The sequence below is a fragment of the Halyomorpha halys genome, unplaced genomic scaffold, assembly GCF_000696795.3.
Source record: "Halyomorpha halys isolate HHAL.00 unplaced genomic scaffold, Hhal_1.1 Scaffold742.1, whole genome shotgun sequence".
Taxonomy (NCBI): domain Eukaryota; kingdom Metazoa; phylum Arthropoda; class Insecta; order Hemiptera; family Pentatomidae; genus Halyomorpha; species Halyomorpha halys.
Window position 1 is genome coordinate 150,801 of NW_027115923.1, and position 11,731 is coordinate 162,531.

Below are 11,731 nucleotides of genomic sequence, written 5' to 3' on the forward strand. Positions count from 1 at the left end.
ACTTCTAATGCTATATTAAATAGAAGAGGAGCCAGAGGATCCTCCGGTCTCAAGCCATTCTCCAAAGAAAATTCCTGGGACAGCGAATTTCCAAGCTTAACTCACCAAGTAGTGTTCATTAGTGTCATTTTTACCAGCCTGACTAGTTTTTTTGGTATGCCTATCTTTACCATGGTGTATACATTGGGACCTGTCCATTTCCTACTTCATCCCCCGATGAATTCGCCTGGTGTTAGAAATAAAGAATAGGTCTGTCTCGATTGGTGGCTGGCCAGCTAGTCCTGGACTCTAACTTTAAATAAATTCAAAGAACTGAAAATATCGGATACTTAAATCCGATACATGGCTTTCAAAAATTCCTTTCTGACCACACTGTCATAAGCTTGTTTAAAGTCCATGAACAGCAGATGTAGGTCAATGTTATACTCATATCATTTTTCCATTCCCTGCCTCAGGGTGAATATCTGGTCAACTGTCGATCAACCGGGCCCTCCCTGATATTCTCCTATAATATTTTCCATGAAATTGGACACTCTTTTATGTAGAAGCACTGCCAGTATTTTATAGGTTGTTATTAGTAGAGCACTACCTCTATAATTACCGCATGTCAGCTTGTGTATAGGACATATTGCTGCTCTTGTCCAATCTTCTGGCATTTTTTCCTCCGTCCATATCTCCCAAATCAAATCATAAATTGCTTACCACAAATCACTGCCTCCATATTTCATCATCTCTGGAGTTATTTTGTCAAGACCTGGCGACTTATGGTTTCTCAATGATTTAATAATGTCAATAATTTCTTCCTTCTCAGGAGCTTCCACTTCTTCTGCACCGTCCTGCTCCTTACCCAGGAGTTCATCTAGAATGAAGCTTTCTTCATTTCTTTTCTTAGTGGTTCTTGAGTTTAGCAATTCACTAAAATACTGGCACCATCTTTCAAGAATTGACGTCTTTTCGCCAATCAGCTCACCTTCTTTCCCTTTACATAATCCAGTGTTGGCTTGGAATCCCTTTTTTATCTCTTTTACACCCATGAAACTTTCTGGATTCTTTTTTCTCCCAGGATTCTAGCAACTTTTTAAGGTTTTCCTTTTCCTGTGCATTCTTCTGTCTGCATAGTTTTTTGACTTCTCTCCTCTTTGTCATAAATTCCCGTACACCTCCTCTGATCTTTCTTTTTAGCATGTTTAACCTCGCCTTATTTCTTTCTTCCAGAGCTACCCTACACTCTTCGTCAAACCATTTGTTTCTGGGAGCTAGTTCTTTCTTCCCTAGTACATCACTTGCACTTTCTATCACAACATATTTCAATTTTTCCATCTATCATTTATAATTGTGTTATGTACAATGTCATTTTCTCTCAGTCATTCCCTTATTTTATTTTTGAATCCTTCATAGGTGATTTAATATACATATAGCTGGATTAAAAACTAGTTATTAATAAACACTTAGGCCCAAATTTTTGGTATTAACAAAATTGAACCCTGAAATAGTGGATTCATCCTGATTACCTTTTCAGAGCCAAATTAAAGAGGATGCAAACTTGAGTTAAGCTCTCATGCATAGTTAATTGCACATCCAAATCAGCTTTTCAGGAACTTCAAAGCATATATTATCGGTTGCCTTAAATTCAACTAGATAGTGAGTTTTAAACTCATATGGTCTTGTAAGTAAACAGAAAATGATTTTATAATTCATTCATCATACTGTCAATTATCATAAAGACTCAAAAAATTTTTAATCATAAAAAAAAACTGGGATGTATTGATAGTATCACAAATGAGTATAGAAGCAGTTTTAAAATGACACACTAAACACAAACATTATAACTTTCATCATAATTAACCATGACTGCTTACATTGGAGAATGCAAAAACACAAGAGTATAAGTCATACAAATAATACTATTGAAACTAATGAAGATGAATATCATCACAGCAAAGAGTGTATAAAGCCATTTAATCATAGTCCTGAAATAAACCATAACTCTAGTCTAAATAAAAATAAATGAACAACTTCCATAAAACTATTACTAAATTAGGAAGAATAACCACCCACTTGATTAAACTATTGAATAGTAAGTTATTTTGTATCCTAGCAAATAGTTATAGTGATCAGTTAGAAGTTTGAAGTTTTCCATATGATTATGAATTTTAATTAATGCTTACCATTGAATAAAAAAATACTTACTTCACTACTTAAACTAGAATAAATAAACTGCCCAGAAAATGTTTCAGGTGAAATAACACTACCAGCATCAAAACTGTCAACTGGAGTTTGTGGAGTAACAGGTGAAGATTCAGTATCTTCAACTTCCATTTCATTATTTTCAAAATTCAGTAGTTCAACTCTTGAGTTCAGAACATCTAAAAATAAATAAATAAAACAATAAATTAATTTACTTGAAATCTGTTATCAATATTAACAAATCTGTTATCATTGACATGTGTGATTTATTATTAAAAAAAATATTTCATAATAAATTACATAATTATAAAAGATTCTAGCAAAAATGGTAGATATAATTTAACTTTTTTTATGAACTAAAATAACTTAGAAAATTTAAGCCAATGAACTTATATACTTCTGCTTCTCCAGTTTAATATTTTCTTTTTAATAACATCATAGTCATTTATAAAACCATCTTTTGTCAAATTATCTTAGTATATACAACAAAATTTGTAAGTAAACAGCATTAGTCACAAATTAAAAGAGATGTTATCCTAAAAATATTAACAGAGAACTAACTGTTTTTTTGGCATACCCAACAAATCAAAGTTAATAAACTTACACTAGATTAGCTAGAATATAATTATTTTTATCTATTATTTGTCACTACAAGACACTAAAATTTATGGGATCAGTTAATACTTTTGAATATTTCTTTTAAGTTATGATTTGGTTATTTTTTTATTACTATTATTTTCTTAATAAGATATTCTCATTTTTTATTTTTGAGGAACTTAGATGTCTCATTCTTTAAGACCTGAAAGTAAGTAATATTGTTTTCACTAGAATTATAGTTTTTTAATTAGCGCCTTTTCTTTGTTCACACACTTTAAGACAATCTTCATTGAGCCAGAGTTAGTTCGAAGTAGAAACTGGAAGGGCTGAATATTACAGTTAATCGAAAGAAGGCCGACTGTATTATTTTCTCCTTCCAGAAGAACAAGCATCCTCTCTCTAAAGTCTGTAAGGTAGTATGATATGAGAATAAACCAGTAGGCAGCATAGTATATCTGGCTGTGACTCTGGACAAACACAACTGACACTAGCTCACCACTATAATAAGATCAAGCAGGTCAGGACCAAGTCTTACAAGCCGCTAATCACCTGCTAACTTCTCCTAATCTTTCTCTCTGTCTCAAATTAATACTAATCTTTCTCTCTGTCTCAAATTAATAATCTACAAAAGTGTGTTGGGCCAGCCCTGCTCTACGGAGCACCTATGCTGACCACCATAGCGCCTTTAATGACCAAGAGGCTCCAACAGTTTCAGAGCGGTATATTGAGACGTATAGTGAGACATAATTCACTTTGAAGAGCAAAGACAGATCACATACATATGACATTCGAATAACTGATTGATTGGGACATTGACATCGATAGGACCGTCACAAAGGTGCCAGACAAACACAGACTCAACTGAGTACAAGTAATTAAATTATTTAAATCAACAAACCTGATGAGCCTCGTCACCATCAGACTGACACAAATCACAGACTGCCCTTTCCAAAAGATCAAATATCCTCAGCCCCCTCTTCAAATGCATTACCAATGCAGAAAAAGAGGCTACCTTCAACTCATTATCATCATGATATAAACCTCACGCACCCATGGGGTTAGAAGAAAAAAAACACATAACTTCTCAATATCTTCACTATCCTCATCTAAATGTTTTAAGGCTTCTAATCTATTTTAGATTTATAGTGTGAATTGATTTCTAATTAAAGAGATTTTCAATTTCTTCATATTAAATAATTTGGAATGGAAAACATTTTCTTTATATTAATTTTTTTTAGATTTTTTCGCAATTACTGGTTCATGATCTAACCTCTGTTCTACCCTACAATAAGGTTTCATGTTAATAATACTATTTTACCATCTACATTGTACAAATGCATGAGCGATTTGATTTCAGGTTTGCAAATCCAGTGTGTGGTATATTTATAAATATCTTTATGTTTAAATAAAGTACTTTTGACTATTAGGTTTTTCGAGATAGCAAAGTTTACTATTTGTATTCCATTATTCGTGAAAACTTATAAAACTGATTTGATGGATACTATTTCTTACTAATATAATAATAATCTTTATTTATTCTGGGATTGATCCCTTTAGAATAATTTACAGGCGTCAAAATTAGGCTTTAGAGCCTTAGAGTAAATTGCAAAATAGAGATAAAATTAAAAGATGTTATAAAATAACATAATACAATGAATTTAAAAAGATACAAATAAACAACAATAATGAACAGAATATATAAAATAATGATAAAACAAATGAAATAAAACCACTTGTCTTATCATAAAACATAAGATGACTTCTGATAGTAAATAAAAAGAAAAACAATTTTAAAAAATCAAATACAACTAAAACATAATAAATGAAAAGAGATAATTTCTGGTAGTGTACATGTCAACAATTATAAATGAAAATCTAAGACATAAAATACAGAAAATATATAAAGCTTTTTTGAAACTTTCAATTGTTATTCTTCCAGAATTAGGTGGACAGAAGGTAGTCGAAGATACAGGATTTGAAGATTGGAAGGGTATTAGAAATACGAATAAAGGAGGGAATAGAATTCCATAGGGAAGAGGAACGGATGAGGAAAGATCTACCGAAGGCTGCGGTTCGATGGGCAGTTACATATAAGTCTGAAGGCCGTGAGCGGGTTTTGCGGGACTGCACTGAGGAGTTAAATTGAAGGATATCTGAGATGTACGATGGACGGCGGGATTGGATAACTTGATAGAGAAAGGAAGCAAGGAAATATTTACAACGGAGGGAGGGGTAAAGGCACTTCAACTCTTCATAAAATCATGTGACAGAGGCGTCCCTGCGGACCCCACAGATGAATCGTACAAAGCAATTAATTAACTGTTTTAATTTTGCTTTGAGATCCCCAGAGACTCCCTCGTAAACCACACAGCAATAGTCAAAGTGAGGGATTATTAAGGAAGTAACCAGGAGCCTGCGGGTTTCAAAAGGAAGTAAGTGACGAAGATAATTTAAACGCTTCAGGGTGGAAAAGGTACGATGGAAAATAAGGAACGTGGTTTTTCCAGGAGAGAGTTTGGTCTATAGTGACACCAAGGTTTTTAAGGTATGGATAGAATTGTATCAAATTGTTGTTCAGGAATAAGGTTGGAATATGAGGAATAGGTTTCAGTAGGTGATTGGATCATATTACGATTGCCTTAGTCTTCTCTGCATTCAACTTAAGCTTCTTTTCTTGTGCTCACTGACTAATTCTATTCAAGTCTTCTTGAATCTTCTCCGTAGCAACTAATAGGTCAGAAGGTGGGAAGGAAAGGTAAATTTGGAAATCATCTGCATACAAATGGTATTGAGAATGTTGGATAAGGATGGGAAGGTCATTGATGTAGATAGCGAAAAGGGTAGGGGGATAGCGATGAACCCTGAGGGACACCACAGGTGAGGGGTCGAGTCAGTATATACTTCTTCTCTTTCAATCTTTGTATTTGCATTTCATAATTTCTAAGCAGATTCATCGTAATTTATCGCAAACCACCTCTAATCTATCATAGAATTTGCATCTAATCTCTTCATCCCTGTCTTTAGTTGGAGAATGAATGTTTCACCAACATCTCTGAAATATTGCCACTGATATCCTATCACTAATAAACATCACATCCCTTAATACCAAAGTAATCTATTCTCAATCAGAAACCCAATACCTAAAAAATAATTTTTGCTCTCTCTATACCAAATAGTAGGGGTATTCATGATGTGTTAATTGTAAAAGTTTTTATCACGTTAAATGTTATAAGTACAGGATTGTGAGCAGCCCTATTTAAATGGTAAATGCATTAGAGCTCCTAACAAATTTTCTGAGCAACTAGTTTTATAACCCTTCCTTCCAAAACTTCATGTTACTGTTTACTTCTTAGTTTTGATGAAAGTAATTTATTACAACATGCCTAAATTGAGTGAAAAGTGGAAGTTGTGTAAAAGTTTGGCTACTGAGTGTCTTATTGATCTTCTAACTTGTCAGGAATAGAATTAGGATGTGCTAATTAACAACTGTCATTACATTATTATCATCCGGGTTTTCTCGCTATTGCGGGTTGTATATCTGAGGTGGGGGACCTAGAAGTCCAACCATCTTCATATTTTGTTTATTTATTTATTTTCTCTTTTCAAATATTTAAAACCTTTCGCACTATATGTGCTGTGTCTAAGAGAACCGACTGTTGAGCCTCACTTAGTACATCAACAGACACTCCCAAACCATTCACGCCTGCCACTGTTGATTTTGGTACGAGGCCATTGGTGGATATTATGATTAGAGTTGTGGTAATAATATGATATTATTATTATTATTGTCATCCATTGCTTTATTAGTTATAAAAACGTCCAAAACAATACTTACACAATCCAAACACAAACTACGAGCAAGTAACCTAACACGACAAACAAAACAGTGATGAGCTCAGCTGGTCTGTTGCATGATGTCATTCTTCATTTAGCAGACCTAGTAACAGACTCTCAACCATGTTATATGTTATATCGTTTTAAGGAAATATTTCTCCATTTAACATGAGTTTTTCCATTTAACACACTTTAAGATATTAAACTAAAGATCATGAATACCCCTACAGTACTTCCTTACCTTTAGCAAGCCCTCCTCTGGCCAGCAAACTTCTAGCAGCACTATTATATTTAAATTACATCCCTTAACCTTTTTTGCTACCAATTTAAACCTACCAATAGAATTTAAACTTCTTACATTCCATACATCCCTGATTTTTTTTTAACTAGTGCTATGAATCCTCTTAAGCAGTCCCCACCCAGAAATCCTAATAGGGGACTACTTCAGAGGGTTCATGGCGCAAGTTGAAAATTAAATATTTAAGTATAGTGATGTGGAATTAAGAAGTTCTAATTCCATTGGTGGGTCTCATTGTTTTGAGGTCCATCAAAACATAATACCAGTGTCTAGGGGTGATGTTGATTTTGAATTGAAAAAAAAAAAAGATGATACAGACTAAAATATTAGTATTTTACTAAATAAAATATATTGAAAACATCTTACCATCACTGCCTTCAGATACATTTTCCACAAGTCCAGTAATGTTTTCTCCTAAATCAGGGTTGCCATGCATCATGGCAAATTGTAATGGCCCATCATAGCCTGAAACAAACATATCAATGTGATTATAATTATGAGAGATAGTTGACCGTGGATGATAAATGAGGAGAAGATGGTTGGGGGTGCGGTCAATGAAAAACACAAATAAGTATGATTAACTTATTTTAATGTGCCGAAGTTTCGGCTAGAGTTTCTAGCCTTCTTCAGGGCTGTTCGCTGGAAGGTCGAGTGCCTAATGCAACGTCGGCACATTAAAATAAGTTAATCATACTTATTTGTGTTTTTCATTGACCACACCCCCAACCATCTTCTCCTCATTTATCAATGTGATATTGCCAAGTAAATATACACCATAAGAAAAATATGCATATCTAAAATAAAACATAAGATAACTTAATTCAATAATGTACAATAATAAAAAATTAATAACAAATAGACAATCAGTGTCCCTGACTTCTTGCTTAACCATAAATACAATCCCTCTTCTTTCAATCATCTCCGTTGGAGTCACTAGGTATAGAGGTTTAGCCACTTCAAATCATTCTGCCCATTGGTCCCCAATGGATGTCATTTATTCGTATACTCTCCTAGAGTGGTCCAGTTCACCAAACTATACACGAGCACATGGTGATAAACTCTTATATTTCTATATTTGCTTAGCTCTGGTTTCCCTATGACTGTTAAGGGTACTAGATATAATATTATAATGGATCTCTGGACTTAATTTCTGCTTAATACTATCTCAGTTGATAATATCATCCATTCATTAACTGATACTTGCAAATTTTCAATTGCAATATTTATTTATCAATGGTTCATTGATGAATAAGGGTCGTATCCATGGCAATTTTAGCAATTAGTTTCAGCTATAGCTAATTTTTGCTCAACTCTGGCAAGAACATATGGGCTTGTGTTACACTACTTAGCTTAGTTTGGATAATTGGTAATATTATATTGTATTAGAATATATATTACTAGTTAACCCCTGTGAGAACTATCATACTAGATATTTTTCTTTTTTCTCTTTAATTCATTTCAAATATTAGCGATATCATGGTCATTTGTATAAAATTAAAAGATTATCAAGAAAGTCTATTCAACACACATAATTGGTAAAGCAGTACACCTCTGGAAAATATCACTTTAGTTATGCAGTTAACAAGCCTGAATTGTACTTGCTGTGACCTCATGAATAAAAGAATGTTTCAGGCGGTCTACGAATTTTTAGTGAGCTTCATGACACTGTGGAAGCTAACATTAAAATGAGGTTTGACCTGTGCCTAATTTGTGTGCTATCTCAAAAATGGCTCATTTATGGGCTTTAAAATACAGGGCCCAACCTATGTTTCATGGGAACATACTTGGGCATTGATGTCTGGTCTGAAATCTTAAAAACCTAATTGTACTGTCTTCGCATAAAAATTTAAGAATCGAAATTGAGATTTGTCACTTCTCCTTGAAATTTCCTTTCTTTTAATATCTCATTCCTCAAAATCCATCACTACTCAGAGCTGGAAAAGGTATTAATACTGCCGCAGTATATATATTTACAATAAGTTGTGTATATATAATAATATTTTATTTTCTATTTTCCAAAAATGTATGATTTACACGAGTGTAAATGCACTATTGCACGAAAACCACACATTCTACAAAAAAAATTATTACATTAATGTTGGATAATTTTCTACTTTTAATTTTAATATAGGATCACCTTCATTATTACTTTTGATTTTGAATAATACAGTTAATTTTAAGCACAAAAATAATAAAGTGAAGTGCATTAGAAAAATAAGTTAAAATAAATGTAAATGAAAATAATAAATTTTTAGCAATAATGGATGAGTCATAAGAAGCTAAAATATTCCAGTGAGTTAGTAGATCTGATCTGATCATTGAAAAAAGCAATTTGTCTAGTTTCTTAACAATATATTCAACTTACCCGAAAGAAATCTGAAAAAAGTACCTATAAAATAATGATGTCAAAAATATTTGAATATGTAGAATCAAAATTTACCATGTAAGTCTCTATCTGCTATTTCACGTTTACCACTTTCACTTAGTATACCCAGTTTTTGTTTGTTAAATGAGGTAGCAGCATCTGAAGCATGGACCATACCAAATAGTTGTCGTTTCTGTTTAATTTTTTGTTCCAGAAGGTGTTTCTGAAACATTAAAAATTACCCAGAAAAATAAATATCAATCAGGTATAACTAGATAAGAAAGAAAATTTGAACAATGTATAAGAAGTTGTTCAGGGAGTAAGGTCAATGAAGAGAACAGTAGTAGACAAAGCATATTTTTATTGAGTTCTATCCTGGCGTAAATTTCAGATCTTCATCAGGGTGACTGTATGGAAATCAAAATATGGAACCACTTACAACAAAGAGATAACATCTACGCTACTCAATATATTTACAGAATGTTATAAGAAAACCTAGTAGTCTGAAAATCACAATTTTGGGAAAATGAAAGAAAAAAAAAGGTTGCTGTCTGTCAGAAAAGTTTATTTGTAAAATTTTAAAACCGTTGTTCTCTCGTATTATTTATAGCACGGTTTTGTTTGCCATTTTCTATAATATAATTGAGGGGTTGTCAGAAAAAAAAAAATTATATCCTCTGACTGATGAGAAGTAAAAAACATTGTGGTTTTTGCTGAATTCAATAAAAACCCACTGATCCAATGCATTGTAATGTTACAGTTGTATACCGTTTAGATGTTGTAAGGTTGAAGTAATATCTTAGTTGGATCGCTATATATTAGTTGAACAGTATGTTTATTAAAAAAGAAAGAAGATGATAAATGTGAAATAAGGGAACAAAGACATTTTGGCCAGCACAATAATCACTTATTAAACCCAAATCCTCTGTCAACTTTAAGTTTAGAGTGTTGTTTATAATATCTAGCAATATTGAGATCACTTCATTGAGACCTTTCTTGCCCTCATTTTTGAGAGGAAGGGACATAAGACTCCACTAAGTAGAGTTCTTTCTATAAACATTCCATTTTTATGACCACCACTTACAGCAAAGAGATAGCATCTATGCTACTCAATATATTAACGGAATGTCCTTAGGAGCAACAGAAGTAACTTGTTGAATAAATTGATTCAAGGTTCTGGCTGATGATCATCATTTCAGCTCCTGAACTTTGCCAGTGATGAGTTAAGTTTTATAGTAATTCCAAGAAGCTGTAAGGAAGAAAATTTTAGCAACATATGAAACCAAAATACGCAAAGCGTAGAAAATCTTTCACTAATTCATCTATTCATGAACCATAATGGAAATATCTTCAAGCACATAGGGATTCCGGAAAACAGAAGCAAACAAGACCAGCACATACACGAAATATTAGAAATGGAAACATCAGTGCGTCAAAAATATATCCAGTGCATAAATTCTCAACTCCAGAATTCAGAGATAATTAAAAAGATTTATCAGACATATGTAGGTAGCTGGGTAGCATTGAGTGTATGAAAGAAGAGACTTCAAAAATAAAGTGAGTGACCACTTATTTACTCAATATGTACCTTACTAATGGATAATAAATGATCTAATATGATAGTAATTAAAAGTTACTTGAAAATGGATTGGCCTAGACAAATGATATCTTAGAATAACTCCATTCTAGGATAATATAATATGAAATAGTCAATATAATTGATAAGCTAATATAACATATTCATGATAGTTTACATTAAATCTATACCAGAAATAGTAGCACAAAACAAGTATTTCATCATTAATAAATTATTATTAATATCTATAAACAATGCCAATCAAACCTACATTAACTACAATTAATAACAAATCTCTAGATCAAATTGTTAAGATTAACAAAATTACATACTGCATCAATATACTTGGATACTATTTTGCTATGGTAAATTTCTACTGAAAAGAAAGCAATTGAACTTTGATGATTTAAAAGGCTTGAACTGTGTTACATAATGTTTCAAAAAAATAGCCAACACAATGATACTAAACTGAATCAAAGGGACTAATTACTATTGAGGAATGAAGAACTTGATCAGTTTATTATAAAAATCTCTAGATAACTAAACAACTTCAAGTAAAAATAAAACTAACTCACATTTTTCGAAAACTTACACCTAAATTCATTTGGTACATGCAATAGATACATCTTTATAAAATGATATCCCATTACATTTGTAGTTACTTTAAATGATTAAGTTACAGTAGTTACCTGGTGTTCCAGTTTCTGTTGTCTGTTTCCAGTAGATGTCATGATAGGCTTTTTAATTTTTATTTCCACAAATAACCATAAACATACTTCTATAAAGCATTTTAAAATAATTTTCGCGAAACCAAGAACAACGGAACAAATAACAAACTAACCATAACAACTACTGTCATCAGTGTTGTCATGGC

At 32.4% G+C, this 11,731-nt stretch overlaps 1 protein-coding gene across 2 annotated transcripts in view; it reads right to left on the reverse strand.

The window, feature by feature from the left end:
• Positions 1–11,731, reverse strand: part of ktub (Tub domain-containing protein ktub) — a gene marked incomplete in the record, with an annotated part of 57,914 nt that extends 46,183 nt beyond the window's left edge. Inside the window, 4 exon segments of one of the 2 annotated variants that reach the window (XM_014428698.3) lie at positions 2,191–2,366; positions 7,283–7,381; positions 9,357–9,504; positions 11,547–11,731. In XM_014428698.3, coding sequence (XP_014284184.3) covers positions 2,191–2,366; positions 7,283–7,381; positions 9,357–9,504; positions 11,547–11,588 — 465 coding nt within the window. 2 annotated transcript variants of the gene reach the window in all.